This window comes from Myxine glutinosa, chromosome 14 (assembly GCF_964187855.1).
Source record: "Myxine glutinosa chromosome 14, kmMyxGlut1.1, whole genome shotgun sequence".
Classification (NCBI taxonomy): domain Eukaryota; kingdom Metazoa; phylum Chordata; class Myxini; order Myxiniformes; family Myxinidae; genus Myxine; species Myxine glutinosa.
Window position 1 is genome coordinate 14059922 of NC_136274.1, and position 23261 is coordinate 14083182.

The 23261-nt window shown below is 42.7% G+C and overlaps 1 protein-coding gene across 1 annotated transcript in view; it reads right to left on the reverse strand.

The window, feature by feature from the left end:
* The window catches only part of LOC137416836 (transmembrane protein 132E), a 624957-nt gene that overhangs the window by 166895 nt on the left and 434801 nt on the right, over positions 1 to 23261 (reverse strand). The window contains exon 7 of the mRNA XM_078768122.1: positions 3236 to 3432. Within this exon, the coding sequence (XP_078624248.1) occupies positions 3236 to 3432 (197 nt within the window). The remainder of the gene's footprint in view (positions 1 to 3235; positions 3433 to 23261) is intronic.

Below are 23261 nucleotides of genomic sequence, written 5' to 3' on the forward strand. Positions count from 1 at the left end.
AACCGATGATGGCATCCAACGATTACATTTCCTGTACGCTTTAAGCATCGATGCCAGATATTAACAAAAAATGGCATCGTAAGTGGAAAACCAGGTCTTGGCTGGTCTCCGATTCTGCTGTTTACCACCAGCTATAAAATCGACCAGTGTGTTTTCATGAATCCTCTTTAATACCTTACACACATGTGTTATATCCTCGTGTAATATTCCTTAATTTAAAAGGTCTTGTATTTTTTCATTGTGCCTTGTATCTAATCACTGCCAGCCTTGGAACCATCCAATTTGTTCTACAATGAACACTCTCATTTGCTTTTAAGTCCTTTCTTTAACAAGCTGAATACAACTTGATGCAACATTTTGGATGTGACTGAACCAGACTAATATAGAGTGCGAGTGCTACTTCCTCCAAGGTAAACAAAATGCCATTACTGATACATCACGATAGATTTTCAACAATCAGGGTATGGTCTCCATCGTTATTTTCTCTTCCCCTTCCTTTCACCTTGTACATCCATAAAGAAACCAAAACTCAGTCCACCATTGCCCATCCCGCTTCACGTAGGCATCCACAAACTTTCCTCTCCTATTATGATACCACCTTATGCCACATATATTTCTGTAACATGTAAATTTAGATAGCCTACATATCACTGCGACATCAAAATCAATTCCATATTCCAGCAAATATACATGTATGTCATGAAGTAGGAGACAGGGACCAGGGATACATATGTAGTATACCTAATGGTGTAGGTATTCTCAAAAAAGATTCATCAAACAAGGTACCACACCATCTTTGTCATTGTAAAACCTTGCCTTTTCTATGGCTTTGTGCCTTGCTGAAATTGAAAATTCCTTTGTCTTGCCACATTCTATTGTAACAACATTGACACATCCATTTGTCACTGCTGCTTAATCTCCTTGCAACTCAAATGCCATTTTACAGCCATGAATTACGCCATTGTGAACTATCAGTGAGCTTTCAGCTTTGTCGTGACCACCTCTGGTGCATTTTGACCCCAGTCATGTTAGGACACCATCCAAGGGGCCCTAAATATAATCATCATGACAATTATGTCTGAGATTATCCAAAACCTGTGAGTTAGAGACCAACCAAAATACAGAAAAAGCAGACCATTTGCGCTTTAACGTATAGAAAACCAGAAAGGCACTCTTCTACGTCACGACGTCGACCAATATGCCTCCGCCCACATCATTACATCATTATACATACTTGCTCCATGTTTTATTTAAATCTCTTCAGCTGTTCTCAACGATCACATTTTTACATGACATGCTCATCAGTTCATCCTTTCATCATAATATATGTATACTTATACCAAGTTTGGTCAAAATCCCATCACTGCTTCAATAGTTAGCACAGTAACAGATTTTTTTTACCTAATGAGACATCTGACCTTTGACATCTTCACCACATAATCTAATCCATTTATCTTTACATCATTATACTGTTACGTATTACCTCCCCAAACTTCGGTTACGGTGCCCCTCAGAGTCTCGAGCGGGAACACGGCCGAAAGATTTGTTATTTTGAGTGTTCTAATAAATCATGGTAAAACCACACCAATGCAATTGTGTAGAACAAAGTAAGTAATTGTATTAAGAACTCTCACATACACAACAATGACACACTTAAAGAAAGTACCATGAAAATATCACTTGAATCAAATGAACAATACATATGATGGTACCATCATTCCCCAATGCTCTCAAAACAATACACTCACAATACGCCAAACGTGAGTGGAATGTAACACTCTCAAAGTCCGTGCACAAATCCCCACGCGGGGTGAAGGTTGAAGTCATACAGAACGATAATAACAGGCAGTTATCGGCGCAGCAGCAAACGAGGAGTTACGAGGTGAAAGGTCGATATGGGAATTGAGCCGATATGGGAACCAACGGCAATCCACATCATGATGTCGATATGGGAATCCTAACGAAAAAAACACGAAGCACCAGGCGGACGGCCTCTTCGAGGAAAAAATGGCCGATCAGCCTGTCATGGAGGCTCTTGCTTTCCCGCCAGCAATAGCTCATGCTCGGTAATAAAACCTAAGATGCAGGTTTAATTGCAATCGCAATATAGGACGATGTTGCAGGCAATTCCTTTCATGGGAAGCCTCAATTCATTCGCAACCAATTTGAAAAAAGTCCGCTCGCAGCCTCAATGCGACTCACGGCTGTATTTCTCATGGCCGTCTCCTCTCCCTCCAATCTCCCCCTCTCTCTCCTCTTCCGGTTTCTTTCCGGCGTTTTCCTTTTTCTTTCACAAACATTTCTTTTTACCTTTTACTAAAGTCATCTCCATTTCACACAGAAATGTTACCAACAATATTACCTGAAACTAAAAAATCCTACAAGTATATAACAACAACAACGGCGGAAATGACGAATCTGTAACAATACATATTTGTACCAAGTTTGACTTAGTTCCCTTCAGCCGTTATAACTAAAACCTATTAGACTCTGACCTTTGACCTCTTGACCCCAAAATTAAATCATTTCATCTTTGCTTCATAATAAATCATTGTACCAATTTTTTGTCAAAATCTCATCACGTGCTCACCAGTTATCACGGTAACAGGATTTTTTTTACTAAACATGACCTATGGCATTTGACCTCGTGACCCCAAAATATAATCAGTTCATATTTACATCATTATATATGCATGTATCAAGTTTGACTTAGATCCCTTGAGCCGTTCTGAAGTTATTGCGGTAACAAAAACAACATATGGACGGACGGACGCACAGACAACCCGAAAACACAATACCTCTGGCGACTTCGTCAGTGGAGGCGTAAAAAGTAAAGGTCTCAAAATTTAGTTTTGTAAGATGCAAGAAATAAAGTGGGATTAAGAGGTGGTTGTTTGTGTGTAGAAAGGTCAGAACTTTCTGCCTAATCTATCAGAAATGTCTGACACCTGTAGCACTCCACTACTTAACTCCTTGTGTCTCTGACTTATTATGCTGACCCAATTGGATTTTCCACATCAAGAGTGTTTTATATTAAAGTAGTTAATATATGATTGCATGCATATTAACTCCGAAACTGAGTCTGGGCAAACTCAGTGTAAAGTGGAAGATAGTTATCAAGGAAAGATGGACGTTGTGAAAGTGGGATGTGTTTAACAAGCACATACAAGGGGCAACACACACAAACGGAAACAACTAGAAGTTCCTCAAAAAAACCTCCATCCCAGTGACTTACTCTTGATGAGGGATGTGCCAGCCCTTGATGGAGGAAAGGTGGCCGTCGGAGAGGGCCAATCGCAATGGAAACTGTGGAAACCAAACTCGCATGGTGATAACAGCTGAGAGACGCCCCAGAGACAACAGCAACCAGGCCCGATCAGAGCCCTGGAGCTCCCGACCCTCCAGCACCACAGCTTGGCAGTCGGCTGCTACCTGAAGGCACAGGCCAACATGTCATCCCATTAGATCTTACCGTGAAGACATTTCCACATTGTTTATGCATTAACATGGAAACCATCTAAGATGTTGCGTGGCAAGTATAAACACATCAATCAGATGCGATGAGCTTTGCTGTTCAGTGGCAAGAGTGAGACAAACGACATAAAATGGAACTGCTTCCTTCGATGTGTCTTGTCCCTTCGCAAAGCATCCTAAAATCTCATTTGCTTAATTTACTGCACATGAGCTTATACTGACTGTTTGTGTGTCTCAATCTTAAATTTTAGTCTGAAGCCATAATAAGAACTATGTTTCAATTATCTCTCAACAAACAAAATGTCAATGATGAGAACCTTGATGCAAAACCTGCCAACTTTGCAATCTTCCCTCCGATACATGAACACTTCCGAAACAAAGTTTTTTTTTGTCTCTGCACCTGTTTATTGGAAGTTACTGATCATTCCCCATCTGATTTTTCTTTCATAGGCTCATAGAAGAACGAGTTGATAGAGGGTAAAAGGGCAATGATCTGACACTGGGGAAGTAAAGCAACAGTTAGACGGAACAAGCAGGGGAATGAATTAAGAACAGGAAAAGAGAAGAGACAGGAGCGAAGGAAACACAGCAACTGGCAAATTAAAGAGTTGGCTTCAGTTAAGAAGGGTAAATGGCCATGTAATAAATTGTGGATGGCAGTGCACCACCTGCTTGAAGCACTGAGGAGAGGAGTGGGAATGAACAACCTCTGGAAGTCTGCTCTACAAACAGCAGAAAAGAGGAATAAGGGAGTTGAGGGGTGCAGGAAGCCTGGATTTTAAGAGTTCAACCAGGAAGGTTGACTGGAAGGATAAATGGATTCTTAAGTTGCTGAGAGGGTTAGAAAGCAGGTGGAGACAGAACAGCGGAGAGACAGTGAAAATATGAAGAGGTCCCCGACCTGTCCACAATATGAAAGAAACAGGCCTCGTGCTTCACTCTTTTTGTGGGAGATGCCAATAATGTTGAAAGCTTTAGATGTCACAGATTTTAGTACATTAAGTAAAGGTTGGTCAGAGTCAGGTCAGATAAATTAACAGAGCAGATCATGTTTACGTGTGGTGAGGCAAGCGATCATAGCAAGCCGATGCACATTAGTATACTGCACACACACACACACACACACACACACACACACACACACACACACACACACACACACACACACACACCAGCCATTTTAAGGCCATTTTCCTTGCTAGAGTGGGGTATATATATATATATATATACACACACTATACAGTCACGTGAAAAAGTAAGTACACCCCATGTAATGTTTTGACTTTTTCAACATATTTCAACATACAGCTATTTGATCTTCATTTCAACAATATTGATAGATAAAGGTGATATAATATAACAAATATCATGAAAGATTTACATTTTGTAGTCCATTGTATCATTTAAATCAGGGGCGGGCAACCCCCGGCCCGCGGGCCACATCCGGCCCGCGAAGGCTTAGCGTCCGGCCCGCCACCCTGCTAGGCTTTATTATTGCAATCCGGCCCGCGGACCTCCCAGTAAAACTCATATCATTTGTAAATGTAAGAGTTTATATTTAGCCGGTCTGAATTCAAGAAAGGGACATTTTGTCTTCAGCACCGTCCTCTTCCGGAAGACATGCGCACGGGGAACTGTCTTGCCTAGACACCGCCTGCTTGCTGATAGGCGGTCTTTTCAAATCAGCCGGCATGTGATACGGACGTCCTTCCGATTCAGTCAGCTTGCGACAAACGTTGGTGTCTGGGACAAATAACTTGCAACAAAGAGGTAAGCGACGCAGAGTTCTCTAAACCTATTTCAATTTTCACTTTCTTTCAATTTGCTTTGTTTTGTTTGTTAGAACATGTTATTATCTTTCATTTGCTGCGTTTAAATAATTTTATTCTCCCTTTTTATTTGTAAAAATAAAAATATAACGAACTTTCTATTTGTAAAGAAAAAAAATATATAACGAACTTTCTGTTTGTAAAAGAAAAAAGAAATTGACGAACTTTTGTTTAAAAGGAAAACGAAATTGACGAACTTTTGTTTAAAAGGAAAACGAACTCTTTAAAAAAAAAAGTATGCAGACTGATTCATTTCCTGTATTTCAGTTTTACGGTGAAACTGTGTCATATTCAGCGTTGGCCACGTGCGCGCAAAATAAATACATTCATCTGTACAATTCGTCTTCCGAGATTTTTTGTGCCCCAGATTGCTTGCTGTTACATCATTTATTCATTGCTGATATACCTAATTTTCTTCCTTTTCAGCTCATCATGTCTGCGACCCAGCGTGTTAAGAAGAGGAAAGTGGATCTCGAGCGTCGGATCTTCAACCCTGAGTGGGAGAAGTACTTCTTCATCGAGCGCTTTGGACAGGCCCAGTGCCTCATATGCTTGAAGACTTTGGCTGTCCTAAAAGAGTACAACGTGCGCCGCCACTGGGAGACAGAGCACCGCTCGTCAAACTTCGCGTCGGTGTCTGCCACCGAAAGGAAGGACGCCATGGTTAGACTATCAGGCAACTTGGAGAAACAAACTTCACTCTTCCGCAAGCAGAATACTGAGGCCGAAAAGGTGACGCGCGCCAGTTATGAAGTCTCCCGCATCCTTGCTCGCCGAATGAAGCCATTCGCGGATGGGGACTTCATCAAGGAATGCCTCCTCGCTGTAGTGGACTCCGTCTGTCCAGAGCAGCGTTCCGCCTTTGAGAACGTGAGCCTTTCGTCCCGCACCGTTCGTCGCCGCATCGAGGATATGTCGGAAAACGTGCACGACTCACTCAAAACACGCAGCTCAAATTTCGTCGCCTTTCCCCTCGCTCTGGATGAGAGCACCGACACAAAGGACACGGCCCAGCTGTCCGTTTTCATCCGTGGCGTCACCGCTGACTTTCAAGTGTGTGAGGAATTCCTCCAGCTTGTCCCGCTGCGCGACACCACCACTGGGAAAGACATCTGCGACGCCGTGCTTCTGTGTGTTGATCAGCACTCCCTGGACCTCTCCCGTCTTGTGTGTGTGACGACCGACGGTGCCCCGGCGATGGTTGGTGAGAAGAAGGGCGCCGCTTCGCTGCTAGTGCGTCACTGTGCAGCCGCCGGATACACTCAGCCCATTAACAAGATGCACTGCATCATCCACCAAGAGTCCCTGTGCGCTAAGTCTGCCAACCTCGTTGGTGTCATGTCTGTCGTGGTGAAGGTCGTCAACTCCATCCTCTCCCGCAGCCTTAACCATCGTCAGTTCCAGGCACTGATGGACGAGGTGAACGTGCACTACAACGACCTGCTCTACTTCTGTGAGGTACGCTGGCTGAGTCGTGGGGCCATGCTGTCTCGGGTGTGCGACCTACAGCAGGAGATTGCCACCTTTCTACGTCAGAAGAACCTTCCCCACGCTGATCAATTCTCTGATCCGCGGTGGCTAGCTCGCCTGGCCCTGCTCACGGACATCACGGCGCACCTGAACACCCTCAACATAAAGCTGCAAGGCAAAGACATTCTCGTGACAGACATGTACGCGCACATCACTGCCTTCGAGGTTAAACTGCGCTTGTGGGAGGCTCAATTGGCTTCTGGTCAGTTTGTGCATTTTCCTCGCCTTGCTGCATGTGCCCCTGACGATGTGGACCTGGGCACTTGCGTTAGTGTCGTCAACTCTCTACGTGAGGAATTTGCTTCCCGTTTTGCAGGAGTCAGGGTGCTGGCTGCGGACTTCAAGCTTTTCACTGCTCCCTTTGACTTCCCCGTGGAAGACGCCCCTGCCTCCTTACAGATGGAGTTGGTGGAGCTGCAGTGCAACGATGAAATGAAGGCGAAGTTCCGCACCTCTTCTCCATTGTCCTTCTTCCGCGACACCGTTCTCCCTTCTAACAATTTTCAAAAATACATTGCCCATGTCCAACGCATTGTGGCCATGTTCGGCAGCACCTACTGCTGTGAACAGCTCTTCTCGAAAATGAAGTACACGAAGTCTCACCTTCGCTCCCAACTCTCGGACCGCCACCTCAATGACATTCTTCTGTTGTCTACCTCAACCATCGAGCCAGACATGGAAATACTTCTTCATGGCAAACAGCACCAGCAGTCTCATTGATTTGTAGAGTGTTCAATGCAATTTTTGTACAATCTATTCATGTAAACAAAATATAGTAATTCTGAGATTTCGTTTTTCACTCCGGCCCGCGATCTCCTTCCAAAAGTCTCATCTGGCCCTCACTCTGAAAAGGTTGCCCGCCCCTGATTTAAATAAACATAAATGCAAATTTCGCATGTGGAAAAAGTAAGTTCACCCTTGGCGCTAATCGGTGTTATTGCCCCCTTTACCTATCAATATTGTTGAAATGAAGATCAAATAGCTGTATGTTGAAATATGTTGAAAAACTCAAAACTTTACATGGTCATGGGGTGTACTTACTTTTTCACGTGACTGTATATATATATATAAATATATATATATATACATATACAGGGTGAGTCAAAAGTAGCACCCAATTTCTGTTTATATGTATATATATTTCTGTCAGTTGATTGTTTGTTTGCCATTTGTATTACAGTGTACAAGAAGGTATAAATAAATGAATGACATGTTTATCTAACCATTTATTCGGGGGAAAATTATCACGGAGGTGTACCAAGCTGTTTTACTTGCAATTATTTTCAAAGTGCCCTCCTTCGTGATCGATGCACAATTGCAGCCGAGCAGGCACAAAGTGGCACACACGCTTGCAGAGTTCGATATCAATTTCCTCAAACTTTGCAGTGATTTGAGCCTTCAATTCCTGAATGGTACAAGGTTTTTCACGATAAACAAGGTCTTTCATGAGCCCCCAAAGAAAGAAATCTGGAGGTGTAAGGTCTGGGGAGCGTGCCGGCCACTCGATAGGACCGTGGCGGCCGATCCACTTTCTGGGAAAGTTTTCATCAAGCCGAAAGCTGATAAACTTTTGAAAGCTGATAAACTTTCGAAAGCTGATAAAGATAAACATGTCATTCATTTATTTATACCTTCTTGTACACTGTAATACAAATGTCAAACAAACAATCAACTGACAAAAATATATATATATATATAATTAAACAGAAATCGGGCACTACTTTTGACTCACCCTGTATATATAAAAAGATATACAAACAGAAAATTGTTGAAATTAAAAAATATTTTGGGGATCCACGTCTATTTCTTTGGTTTGCAGAGGAACAAAACAAAAAAAAGCTGAAAAATATTAATAAATCTTAGCTTATTCCACACAGAAATCCTAAAATGGCCCGGACAATATTATTGGCACCTTTTAGAAGTTGTTAGAAATAATTGGATTTCGAGCAGGTGATTCTCCTTTACTTTGGAATTAAACTCACCGATGGCGAGTTGCAGGTGCCTGCAATATAAAAATCACTCATTCAACCAGTTTGAATAGAGAAAAGGCTGTTTTGTGGCACTGTGTGTACCGCAATGAGCATGGAGTAAAAGAAAGAAAACCAGAGAATTGTCTGAGGAGATCCGACACAAGATTGTAGCCAAGCATGGACAATCTCCAGGCTACAAGTCCATCTCCAGAGACCTTGATATTCCTGTGTCCACCGTAAGCAATGTTATCAGGAAGTTTAAGGCCCATGGCACTGTAGCCAACCTCCTGGACATGGCCGTAAGAGAAAACTTGATTGAAGATTCCAGCGAAGGATTGTTAGAACGGTGGAGAAAGCACCTCGATCAACTGCCAGATTCAAGCTGACCTTCAGATACAAGGTACAGCGGTTTCTACTCGCACCATCCGTCACCAACTCAATGAAAGGGGGTTCCATGGTAGGAGACTCAGGAGGACCCTACTGCTGATAGAGTGACATAATAAAGCCTTACTGGAGTTTTCCAAAACACACCTGAACAAGCCAAAATCCTTCTGGGAGAATATCCTGTGGACAGATGAGACCAAATTAGAGCTTTTTTCTCATGCACATCATCTCTATGTTTACAAAAAACAAAATGAAGCCTTCAAAGAAAAGAACACCTTCCCTACCGTCAAACATGGAGGAGGTTCCGTGATGTTTTGGGGTTGCTGTGCTGCCTCTGGCACTGGGTGCCTTGAATGTGTCGATGGCATCATGAAATCATGAGATTACCAAGCATTTTGGAACGCAATGCACAACCCAGTGTCAGAAAGCTGTGTCTCCGTCGAAGGTCATGGGTCTTGCAGCAGGACAATGACCCCAAACACACTTCCAAAAGCACCCAGGAATGGTTCAAGACAAAACGCTGGACTGTTCTGAAGTTGCCAGCAATGAGTCCAAATCTAAATCCCAATGGACACCTGTGGGGAGATTTGAAAACAGCTGTTGGGAGAAGGCACCCTTCAAATCTGGTAGAACTGGAGCAGTTTGCACAAGACAAGAAGAGTGGGCCAAACTGCCAGTAGAGAGGTGTAGGCAGCTCATTCATGGCTATAGGAAGTGCTTGACTGCACTTCTTTTGTCCAAAGGCTGTGCTACCAAATATTAAGTCTTGGGTGCCAATAATTTTGTCAATGCCATTTCTTTTTATTTTCTGATTTAAAAGGATATATTAAGTTCTGAATCAAAAACAAAGATTCTGTAATAGTAACAATGAAATAAAGAATTGTGGAGACCAAATACCATTGTCAATTTCAACTTATTTTTAGAGAAAAAAAACCAAAAAAAAAAACCACCTTTAGAGGCCATTTTTCCCCGCAAAGCGGGGGTTGGCCTTTTTCGGGAACCGTGGTTGTTGTTGTTTTTCGGTCCCCTTTTTGAAGCAATGTTTTACGGCCGGACGCCCTTCCTGACGCCAACCCTTTTTGCCGCCTTTAACGACAAACAGGGAATTACCAGTGAACTGGTACTCAATATTGCGAGTCCAGAACCAGAACCAGAACAGTCCAGAATATTGCGAGATATTTGAAAACAGTGCAAGGGTGCCAATTTTTGGGGCCATGACTATGTATGTATGTATGTGTGTGTGTGTGTGTGTGTATATATATATATATATATATATATATATATATGAGGGTTGCCCAAAAAGTTTTGCAACAATTTTTTTATTGCAAGTAATTTATTATAGAATTATTTGAACATACTCATAGCATAACTAGATTTATTACACTCCTCATTTTTCTACATAATCTCCATCAACTTCAACAGCCTTGCACCAGCGAGAAACAAGAGCATGTATCCCCTTCTTGTACCAGTCTGAATCGTGCACTCGCAGCCACTTCTTCAATAACCTCATCATCACTCCCAAACCTTTTCCCACGGATGGCATCTTTGAGGGCTCCAAAGCGGTGGAAATCTAAGGGAGCAAGATCTGGGCCGTAGGGTGTGTGGGGAAGAACAGTCCATCCGAGTTTGGTGATTGCTTCTTGCGTTTTCAAACTTGTGTATGGTCGTGCGTTGTCGTGTTGAAGGAGAATTTCAGCAAAATTTTTGTGAGGTCGAACTCTCCTAAAATGTAAAAATGCTTCGAAAATGCTTCTAAAATAAGCTAAAATGCTTCTGCAATTTTTAAAGAGTTTGAATGTACAGATCTGAGTTAATGGTTTGACCACGTGGCATAATGTCTACCAAAATCACCCCTTCTGCATCCCAAAAAACAGTGGGCATGACTTTCCCTGCTGAACGGGTAATCTTAAACTTCTTCTTCCAAGGAGAAGTTGGATGATGCCATTCCATTGACTGTCTTTTGGTCTCCGGTTCAAAGTGATGGATCCATGTTTCATTCCCAGTGACGATCCGTGACAAAAAGCTTTCACCATCAGCCTCCTAAGGGGAGAGCAAATCGGACACACCTCTTTCCGCAAAGTTTTGTGATCGTCGGTTCGGCTTCGTGGAACCCAACGTGCACATACTTTTGAATAGCCTAAGCCCTAAGGCATCAATAATGTTGTTCACACTTCCCTTTGATACTGAGAGCTCAGTTGCAAGCCTTCTGGTTGTAATGGTTTTTTTGGGGGTTTTTTGTATACAAGATCGAGACTCGTGAAAGAGCTAACATTAATCACACAAAAGTCAAACCGACACAAAAACATATAATAAGGGGAGCAGAAGACAAGATGGGGAGAGAGTGGGAAGGACACAAACACAACATTTGAGAGCAGGGACATCGAGAGATCTGTGGGAAGGAGAGGGCTTGGGGGTAGGTGGGAGAGGTATAAAACATATGGACACTGCAAGGACTTCCAGGAAAGAAGTTTGAATTTCAAAAAAAAGTGGATCTGGGGTGAATTAGCAGGGGTAGAAAAGATCAAGGTTTTGGATGGGGGAAGATAAGAGATGGTGGTGAACAGCTGTTTTAAACACATGGAGGGAGGAGTGGGATTGAAGGGATTGGGGGAGTTTGTTCCAGAGGCGGGAGAAAAGAGGAATGAAAGAGTGAAAGTGAGCAGAGAGACTAGATTTTGGCAGTTTAACCATAAGAGGGTTGCTGGCAGATCTTGTGTGACCTGTAGGAATATTTGGGGGACAGAGCACAGACAGAGCTGGGGGAGCAACGCCGGAGAGGAGTCGGTAGAAGACAGAAAGACCACCAACCTGCCTGCGGTGAGTGAGTAAAAGGCCCTCGGAGTTAGCTTCATCGCGGGAGATTCCAATGATTCTGAAAGCTTTGGTTTCAACAGCGTGAAGCTGAGCTAGGTGTGAGGCAGGAGCACCGGCCCAGAGGGGAGAACAGTATTGCATTGAGCTGCGGATGAAAGCCTTATATGTGGTGAGGAGCTCAGGTGTGCCAAGGAAGGACTTCGCATGACGGAGGATGCCCAGTCCGCGTCTGGCTTTGGAGGCCAGCTTGGAAATGTGGTTTTCCCAGGAAAGATCATGGCAGATAGTGAGACCCAAAAGCTTGAGTGACAGAACTTTTTGGAGAGGATTGTTGCGAAAGTAGATGGGAGGGTTTTCCAGTCGGTCTTTTCGGAGAAACATAGTAAGAGTGTGAGATTTGTCAGGATTGAAAGACATGTTCCACTTGTTTGACCAGTCTGTGATTTTGTCCAGGTCTGCAGAGAGTGAGGAGGCTGCAGACTGCCGATCTGAGGGATGAGGAATGGAGCGGCAGAGAGTGGAGACATCAGCAAAGAGATAGAGAGGATTTTCCAGAGAGTCAGAGAGATCATTGATGAAGACCAGAAAAAGCACAGGGCCAGAACACTACCTTGGGGAACTCCAGCCTGAACAGGAAGGGGACAACAACAACAACAACATGCATTTTAAGGCCATTTTCCCTGCTAGAGCGGGGGTTAGCCTTGCGGTCCCCTTGACAATCTTCTCCATTTTGCCCTATTTTCTGCATCTCCCCTTGTTAACCCCCTTGCCCGCATTTCTTCTTCCACCATCTTTAGCCAAGTCTTTCTCCGTCTTCCCCATCCTCTACTTCCTTCTACATTCATTTCCATCACTCTTCTCAACCAGTCACTTTCATCCTTCCTCAACACATGACCAAACCATCTCAACCTGTTCCTCTTCACAGCATCAATCACAGGCTCTATTCCCATCATCTTTCGCAATTCATCATTTGTCTTCCTCTCTCTCATCGATACTCCGCACATCCACCGAACCATTCGCATTTCCACCCTTTCCAGCCTTCGTTGCTGCTCTACATTCATGACCCAAGTCTCGCTCCCTAATCAGGAAGGGGAGATGAGAGAAATCCATGCAGGGCCACACGTTGACTACGACCACACGTTGACTAATCTGTCGGTCCTTTCAAATTAGTTAATCAGCATGTTGGAGCAACGCCGGAGTGACTGCTGTTGTTGGCCGGCCAGAGCGAGGCACGCCACTGAGCTCCGCTTGGCCTTTCTCAGAACCCGCAATTCGTGAAGCCCAAAGACTAACAGTGCTTTTATCAACAGCATTGACTCCGTATACATTTTTTATCTGCCTGTGAATGTTCGTTACTGATTCCTTCTCCACCAGAAGAAATTCAGTAACAGGCCGTGTTGAAAACGCTCATCACTACACATCGCCATTTTGACGACCCTCTGCGCATGCGCTAGAAAACATATACTTCCACGGCGCTGCAGTAGTAAGTGGGACATTCCAAATTAACCACAGAATAAGTTGCAGACATTTCCTGTTGATTTTGACTGAAGTATACAAAAAGTGTTGCAAAACTTTTTGGGCAACCCTTATATATATATATACACAGTCAATCCTCGTTTGTCCGACATCGTTTAATCCAGAAAATTAAGAATGAAATTCAGACATATCTGATTTACATACGTAAGTGTTCAACCACCCCTCCCCCTCCCTCGTCAATACTTTGTAGAAGCAGATTTGGCAGCGTCAATACTTTGTAGAAGCAGATTTGGCAGCGATTACAGCTTTGTGTCTTCTTGGGTTTGTCTGTATCAGCTTTGCACATCTGGATTTGGGGAGTTTCTCCCATTCTTCCTTGCAGATTTGCTCAAGCTCGGTCAAGTTGCATGGGGGAGCGTCGGTGAACAGCAATCTTCAAGTCTTTCCACAGATTCACAATGGGATTCAAGTCTGCGCTTTGGCTGAGCCACTCAAGGACTTTCACATTCTTGTCCTGAAGCCATTCCAGTGTTGCTTTGGCTATGTATGCTTGTAGAGGGGTCAATATATGGTTGAACCCCCAAAAAATTGATACAAAAGGTTTTTCAATGGATTCGGGTACCATTGGGCATGCTAAATAACATACTAAAAATCTAGTAACATCTGACTTCCGGAAAGGGGTCATTTTCAAGATGGCGTCCAAGATGGCTGCCGGGAGCTTAAAATGGCCATATCTCAATTATTATTCAACCTAGAAAGGTGGTTTTGGTGTCTAACCCTAGGTTTTAGGGCCCATGGAATCCAATTGAATCAATAAAATTACCATCAGTTAATTATTTATTGACAAGTCCAAGATGGCATCCCAAGGTGACATCCTGATCCACTAAAATGGCTCTGTCGAATAGTAGTCAACCTAGAGATTTTTTCAGTGTGTATACCTAGGTTTAAGGCACCCAGGAAATCATCAAAATTACTTAAATAAGCACAAAGTAATCAGGTAATACAGTAAGCCAGGTTTACCAGCCCATTAGGCATTTGTTGTCTTATACAGTTAGTCGCTATTCATCGTCATCCTCCGACTCACCAGCTAATGAACCAAGTGTGTGTTTCAGATTGGAGATAAGAGTGTAATGTGTCTACACCACTGCCACCTGTGACTCCAGTCAACAGTATTCAGTGATCATTACAGACAAAGATTTGTACAAAGCTTGAGAGGTTATGGCAAGGGACAGACTATTTTATATTGGGGAGGGGGGGGGACTGAAACATCTGACAAACAATTTATTTTCATCTCAAAAGGAATAAGTATATTATTTGGTACATGTATGCATAAACAAAATCCATATTATCAGCCTTCAAAATGACATTCAGTTGAAACTTAAGGCAATCTGTCACAAATTTCTGGAGTCTCGTGGATACCGAAAAGTATAGAAGGGTCAATATATGGTTGAACCCCAAAAAAATTGATGCAAAAGGTTTTTCAATGGATTCTGGTACCATTGGGCATGCTAAAGAAGAATGTGACAATCCACATAAGTTTCTTCCAGAGGAGTCGGAGGATGACGATGAATAGCGACTAACTGTATAAGACAACAAATGCCTAATGGGCTGGTAAACCTGGCTTACTGGATTACCTGATTACTTTGTGCTTATTTAAGTAATTTTGATGATTTCCTGGGTGCCTTAAACCTAGGTATACACACTGAAAAAATCTCTCTAGGTTGACTACTATTCGACAGAGCCATTTTAGTGGATCAGGATGTCACCTTGGGATGCCATCTTGGACTTGTCAATAAATAATTAACTGATGGTAATTTTATTGATTCAATTGGATTCCTTGGGCCCTAAAACCTAGGGTTAGACACCAAAACCACCTTTCTAGGTTGAATAATAATTGAGATATGGCCATTTTAAGCTCCCGGCGGCCATCTTGGACGCCATCTTGAAAATGACCCCTTTCCGGAAGTCAGATGTTACTAGATTTTTAGTATGTTATTTAGCATGCCCACTGGTACCAGAATCCATTGAAAAACCTTTTGTATCAATTTTGTTGGGGTTCAGTGAGTTTTTTTCGTATATTGACCCTACTCTTGGGGTCATTGTCCTGTTGGAATGTAAATCTTCACCACACTCTAAGGTCTTTTGCACTCTGAAGAAATTCTCCTCAAGGATTTGCCTGTATTTGGCTTCATTCATGGTTCCCTTTATCCTTACAAGTCTCTCAGTCCCTTCCACTGAAAAGCATCCCCATAGCATGTTGCTGCCACCACCATGCTTCACAGTAAAGATGGTGTTAGATGGGTGATGAGCTGTGCTCGGTTTCCACTAGATGTAGCACTTTGCATTAAGGTCCAAAGAGTTAAATTTTCCTCTCATCAAACCACAGAATCTTTTGCCTCATGCTCTCAGTCTTTTCCATGCCCTTTTGCAAACTCCAGGTGTGCTGTCATGTGCCTTTTTCTCAGCAGTGGCTGCCATATGGTCAATTTCCCATAAAGCCCAGATTTGTGAAGTGCTGCAGCGACTGTTGTCCTCCTGGCAGGTTCTCTAATCTCAGCCAAGGAACTCTGAAGTTCTGTTAGAGTGGTCATTGGTTTCTTGGTCACCTCCCTGATCAATGTACAGTACTTCTTTCCTGGTTGCTCAGTTTGGTCAGACGGCCCGCTCTCGGAAGAGTCTGGGTAGTTCCATATTCTTTCCATGTCCTAATCATATAGAGATTACTGTTCTCTTGGGAACTTTCAACCCTCTAGAAATTCATTTATACCCTTCCCCAGATCTTTGCCTCCTCACAATTCTATCTCGGAGTTCTACTGACAGTTCCTTGGACTTCACGATAGAGTTTCTGCTCTGACATACACTGTCATCTGTGGGACCTTACATAGAAAGGTTGTTTCTTTCTAAATCATGTCCAATAAGTTGAATTGGCCACAGGTGGACTCCAATCAAGTTGTAGAGACATTGCAAGGATGATCAAAGGAAATTGAATGCATCTGAGCTCAATTCGGAGTGTCATAGCAATGTGGTTGAATACTTATTGACTCGAGTCATTTTAGCTTTTCATTTTGAATTGTTTTGTAAAAAATTCTCAAAAAAAAAAATCCCACTTTGACATTATGGAGTATGATGTGCAGATCAGTGACTAAAAATCTCAATTCAATCCATTTTAAGGAGTATCAAGTGTTGACCAGTACTGTTCTAATCCTGTTGGCATTTTGAAGAATTTTTTTGTGGGGACCAAAAACACTCCCCTACACCCACCAAGGAATGTAGTCAGGGATTTTCCCATCCAGGTATGCACAACTGTGTACAGTAAGGACAAGATTTGCTGCACAATTTATGCCCAACAAGCATCACCTGTCACACAAACATATTGTGCGTTGCCTTACTATAGTACCGCTTGGAGAACAGTTTTGCAGTTGGGAATAGAGATGATTACAATGCATTCTCCAATCTACAGCAACACCGTGACGTCACTATCACCACACACTATATTGTGACCCCTAGGGGGAATCTCGCAGCGTGAATCAGCATTTTTGGGTAATGGTTCAAAATGCCACAAGCAGAGGAAATATAGTAATAGCAGACAGGTTTCACTTTTATTAAAGCTCATCAGGACAGCATAATGCTTGAAATCATCTGCTTGGTCTGTCACAAATCATCTGCCCTTACATACCAATTTAGGAGGTCTCGCCTTCTATAACTCTGAAAGCAAGTTCAGCCCAAGCCGATGATTTTAAGGATCATGCTGTACTGATGAGCTCCAATAAGGCTGATACATGTCGGAAGCTGTGCTATTTTCTCTGCTTGTGTCATTTTGAACCATTGCACACCAGGCTTGATTCATGCCTTGAGTTGCCCCCTTGTGAGTAGAGTGATGGTGTTGCTGCAGGCCGGAGAAAGGAATATATATATATATATATATATATATATATATATATATATATATATATATATATATATATATAATATATATATATATATATATATATATATACAGACTTGGCATTTAATATGGATTATATATTTTTTCTTGACTTGGCTTTACTTTCTGAACTCGGTATATGAATCTGGTGAGTTTCTTTTACGCTTCGGTGATTTCTTTGTTAAAAGAACCATGTCACTGATTGTCTGTCGCAGCAAGAAGTCAATAACAGGATTATATCACAGGTGGCGTGACAAAATGTACGGACAGGTACATTTGACGATTGGCTTCACAATCGGGTATATAAGGGTTGTTGCGTTCTGTATTAGTGGAAAACAAATGCTGCATGTCTGCAAAAGTTATTGCCGCTTCACCTGGAGATGGTCCGTCAACTCGACAATGCTGTTTGTGATTTAGTGGTGGCTTTACGAAATTCCAGCATGAAACAGCGTGCTGTTGCTCGGCAGTATGGCATCACTCAAGGTCAGGTGTCAAAGATCCTGAAACGAAATGCTCAGAGGGGTGTCCTACTCCAATACCGAGGTCAGGACGTCCCCGCAGAACCACAAGAAGGGATGATCGCCAGCTGCACCGGTTAGTCCGCAATGGCCGTACACAACAACAACAACAACAACAACAACAACAGGCATTTTAAGGCCATTTTCCCTGCAAGAGCGGGGGTTAGCCTTATGGCCGTCCCAAGTCAGCTAATCGGCTTAGGGCGGAGTGGCAGCAACTGACAAATGTGCCTGTATCCAGAAGGCTAGTCAACCAACGACTGGTTCAAGCAGGCTATCGTGCAGGTGTCCCCTGAGAAAGCCACGTCTGAACAGACAACACCGCCAGCGCCGATTGCAGTGCGCCAGAGAGCACCGTCAATGGCAGCCAAGACACTGGAATCATGTGATCTTCAGTGACAAGTCTAGATTTCTGGTCTATCATCAATATGGCCGCGTCCCGAGTGCGCAGACAAGTGCATGAAGCGGACAACGAAGATTGTATAGTGCAAGAGTCCAAGCTGGAGGTGGTGGTGTGACCGTTTGGGCTGCTTTTCATGCAGGGTGCAAAACTGACCTGGTTGTTCTGAATGGAAACCTGAACCAGTTCAAGCACAGGGCCATTCTGGAAGAAACATTGCTTCCATTTGTTCATGCAGCCTTTCGAGGAAACTTTGTCTTCCAAGATGACAATGCACGGCCTCATCGTGCTCGCATGATCCAACACTTTCTTGCTGACCGTGGTGTAGAGCATATGGAGTGGCCTGCCATGTCCCCGGATATGAATCCGATAGAGAACTTGTGGGCAGAATTAACGTGTCAAATCGACAACTTGGCCCAGCAGCCTCCCTCTGTGCATGAATTGCAGCAGGCTATTGTAACTGCATGGCAAGCGATTCCTGTCCAAACCTTGGCAAAACTCGTGAACAGCATGCCTCAACGTGTACGTTGCTCTCCTGAATGCTGATGGGGGTTACACGAAGTACTGAACTGTAATTTTACTGTCCGTAATCCCAGTCGTAATTTAACTTTTGTTTTTGTTAAAAAAAAATTTGGCTAATGTGCACAATAAAGAGATACTTCTGGAAAACGCACAGAAGTTTAACACAGTACTGTCCGTGAATTGAGTTCGATATCAGTTTACATCACTTTCAAGGATCAATTTATTTGCTTCGAAATGTCAAATGTGGTTTTTGTTTCTTTTAAAGGTCACATTAACAAAATCTAGAATAATTTCAACATAATTCCAATGAACTTTTGGTCTAAGTCATCTTGAAAAGTAAGTTCACCCCCACAAAAAAAATATTCCATATTAAATGCCAAGTCTGTATATATATATATATATATATTTATATATATATATATATATATATATATATATATATTATATATATATATATATATATATATATGATATATATATATATATATATATATATATATATATATATATATGATATATATATATATATATATATATATATATATATATATATAATAATAATAATAATAATAATAATAATAATTCATTTATTTTGTATAGCGCTTTTCCAGAAGCCCAAAGGCGCTTTGACAGAGTGGAAAACATAATGCATAACAATACATGACAACAACAATTGCAAAAAGACAAGAATCAATAGGGAAATATTTAAAGCAAAAGGAGGGAGAAGGAGAAGAGATAGTCAGGGGTTAAATGCTGTGGGTTGAATGTTGAATGCAGTGTTGAACAGGTGGGTCTTTAGTGATGTTTTGAATGTGGTGAGTGAGGAGGAGTCTATGATGGTGTGAGGTAGTGAGTTCCAGAGGGTGGGAGCAGCGATGGAGAAGGCCCTGTCCCCCCAGGATCTGAATTTGGTCGGATGGAGGGGGTCAGGAGGTTGGTACCAGCAGAGCGGAGGTTGCGGGTGGGAGTGTGTCTGGAGAGGAGGTCAGCCAGGTAGGATGGTGCAGGTTATGGAGGCTTGGTATGTCAAGAGGAGGATTTTGTACTGGATTCTCTGGGGGATGGGGAGCCAGTGAAGCTTGTAAAGGACGGGGGTGATGTGGTCACGGGTCCGGGAAGGGGTGAGTAGACGGCAGCGGAGTTCTGAATGTATTGAGTTTATTGGTGATTTTTGAGGGTGAACCATAGAGGAGGCTATTGCAGTAGTCCAGACGGGAGGTGATGAAGGCGTGGATGAAGGTTTCTGCAGCCGTGGAGGAGAGGGATGAGCGGAGACGGGCAATGTTTTTCAGGTGAAAGAAGGCTGACTTTGTGATCTGTTTAGTGTATTTGTCAAAGGAAAGGGTTTGGTCAAAGATGACGCCAAGATTCCAGATGTGAGGGGAGGTGGATACTGGGATACCATCGATGTTGAGGGCAAAGTTATGGGTGGATTTGTGAGCGTTTTTGGGCCAATGATGATTATTTCAGATTTATCACAGTTAAGCTTGAGGAAGTTGATTTGAAGCCAGGATTTTATTTCAGTGATGCAGTTTGTCAGGATAGAGTGGGTGTCGGTGGAGACGGACTTGGTGAGATGAAAGCTGGATGTCATCGGCGAAGCAGTGGAATTGGAGACCATGACGGCGGATTAAGTGACCGAGGGGGGACAGGTAAAGGATGAAGAGGAGGGGGCCAAGAACTGAACCTTGGGGGACACCTTGGGGGAGGGGAGCAGTGGGGGATTTGCAGTTATTGATGGAGATGAACTGGCGTCTGTCAGAGAGGTATGATTTAATCCAAGAGAGGGCAGTGCCGGTAACGTTAAAGGTGGATTCAAGTCGGGTGAGGAGGATGGTGTGATCGATGGTGTCAAAGGCAGCGCTGAGGTCGAGGAGGACGAGAATGTTGAGGTTGCCAGCTTCAGAGGAGAGGAGAAGGTCGTTGGTGATTTTGAGGAGAGCAGTTTCAGTACTGTGGTTGGAGCGGAATCCGGATTGGAATGTTTCATACAGGTAAATATGTGTTTATATATATATATATATATATATATGTGTGTTTTTGTATATATATATATATATATATATATATATATATGTATATGTGTATATATCTATATATATATATATATATATATATATATATATATATATATATATATATATATATATATATATATATATATATATATATATATATATATATAATCAACGAACATAACAGCGTGACGAGCGCTGTCCCGATCTCCTGTGGACCGAAGTCCTAGACCAAAGCGTCACCTCCGACCCAAAGGGTCTTCTGGAGGCTTCAGCCCGGCCACTCTGTCAACAGACAGAGATTTATTCATTGGTCCCCATTGGCTAACATCAAGCAGAGCCGCCAATCCAGATTTCGGGGCTTATTAACCCTCGTCAGGACGGCATACTGCAAAAAATCTAACCAATGAGGACCAAAATCGTCTATTAAGATGATCAAGGCACCTCCTACCTTTAATGGTGAGCACCAGCCACGAATTATGTCTCACACGGTAAATACCGCATAACCCGCAAGGAACCAACAACCAACAGCCCGCAAGAAACCACAAAAATTAATTCATGCAAAAACACACACCCTCACCCACATATATATATATATATATATATATATATATGTGTATATGTGTATATATATATATATGTATATATATATATATATATATATATATACATATATATATATATATGTGGGTGAGGGTGTGTGTTTTTGCATGAATTAATTTTTGCATGAGTGTGTGTTTTTGTGTGTTGAATGGTGTTCGATGTAAGGGTAGGTGGTTGGTTGGTTGGTGTTGTGTGTGTATGGGTGTGTATGAATGATCTGGTGTGTTTTTTGGGGAGTGGTGAAGGGTATAAAGGTGGGTGTTTGAGTGTTCCACCATGTTTGTTTGGTGCTGTGGATTCTGGATGTGGAGGTGTTGTTGTTGTTGTTCGCACTGGCTGGGGATGGGGGTATGTACGCATCCAGGTGCAGTTGCTGCATGTGGACGTGTATGTGCCCCTGCTGGCCCACCTTAGCTGACCGTAGAGGTTGAAGGGCCGAAACGGGATGATGCTGAGGACCTCGACTGAGGACCCTGTCAGTGCGGCACACTTGTGACCAGGTGTGTTTTGAACTTAGAGGTGTTGCGGTATATATATATATATATCTTGGAGGTATATATATATGAATATATATATACTAGCAGAAGTAGAGGCGTTGCGGGTGGGGGAGGGAGGGCGGAGAAGGGGGGGAGGGCATGGGGAGGGAAGTGGGGGGAAGGGGAGGGGGGGGAAAGGCAGGGGAGGGGGGGAAAGGCAGGGGAGGGGAGAGGGGAGGGGAGAAGGCGGGGATGGGGAGGGAGGGGGGGGGGGGGGTCAGGAGAGGGGAGGTGGGTGGAGGGGGCGGGGGGGGGTTTGAGGCAGGAGAGGAAGCAGGTTCATATATATGCTGGTAGGTGAATGTGGCGTTCATCACATTTCTGAGTTAAGTATGATGACGTTCAGGAAGAAGAAGCTTCACCACCAACCCTCGACCGCTTCCGGAATTTTTATTATTATTCTTGTTCAATTGTCCAGTAATTGTTTTGTATTTATTTATGTGAATGTGTACTTGTACAAAACTGTCATTAATTTTAAAAGGCTTAGGCACTATCGAGCGATTAAAAAAAAAAAAAAAACTAAAAACCGATCTTTTTTTTTTTTTCATAATTTTATTTTTGCCTAACACACTCACAGGCATTCACTGATGAACCTCTGAAAATTTGACGAAGATCCGTTCAGCCATCTCTGAGAAAAAAGGTGACAAACACAAACACACAGACAGACATCTCTCTTATATAGTGTGTGTGTGTACTTAATATATATATATATATATATATGTATATATATATATATATATATATATATATATATACAGACTTGGCATTTAATATGGAATATTTTTTTTGTGGGGGTGAACTTACTTTTCAAGTTGACTTAGAACCAAAAGTTCATTGGAATTATGCTGAAATTATTCTAGATTTTGTTAATGTGACCTTTAAAAGAAACAAAAACCACATTTGACATTTTGAAGCAAATAAATTGATCCTTGAAAGTGATGTAAACTGATATTGCACTCAATTCACGGACAGTACTGTGTTAAGCTTCCGTACGTTTTCCAGAAGTATTTCTTTATTTTGCAAATTAGCCAAAAAAATTTAAAACAAAAGTTAAATTACGACTGGGATTACGGACAGTAGAATTACAGTTCAGTACGTCGTGCAACCCCCACGAGCATTCAGGAGAGCACGTACACATTGAGGAATGCTGTTCACGAGATTTGCCAAGGTTTGAACAGTAATCTCTTGCCATGCAGTGACAATAGCCTGTGGCAATTCACGCACAGAGGCAGGCTGCTTGTCCAAGTTGTCGATTTGACGCGTTA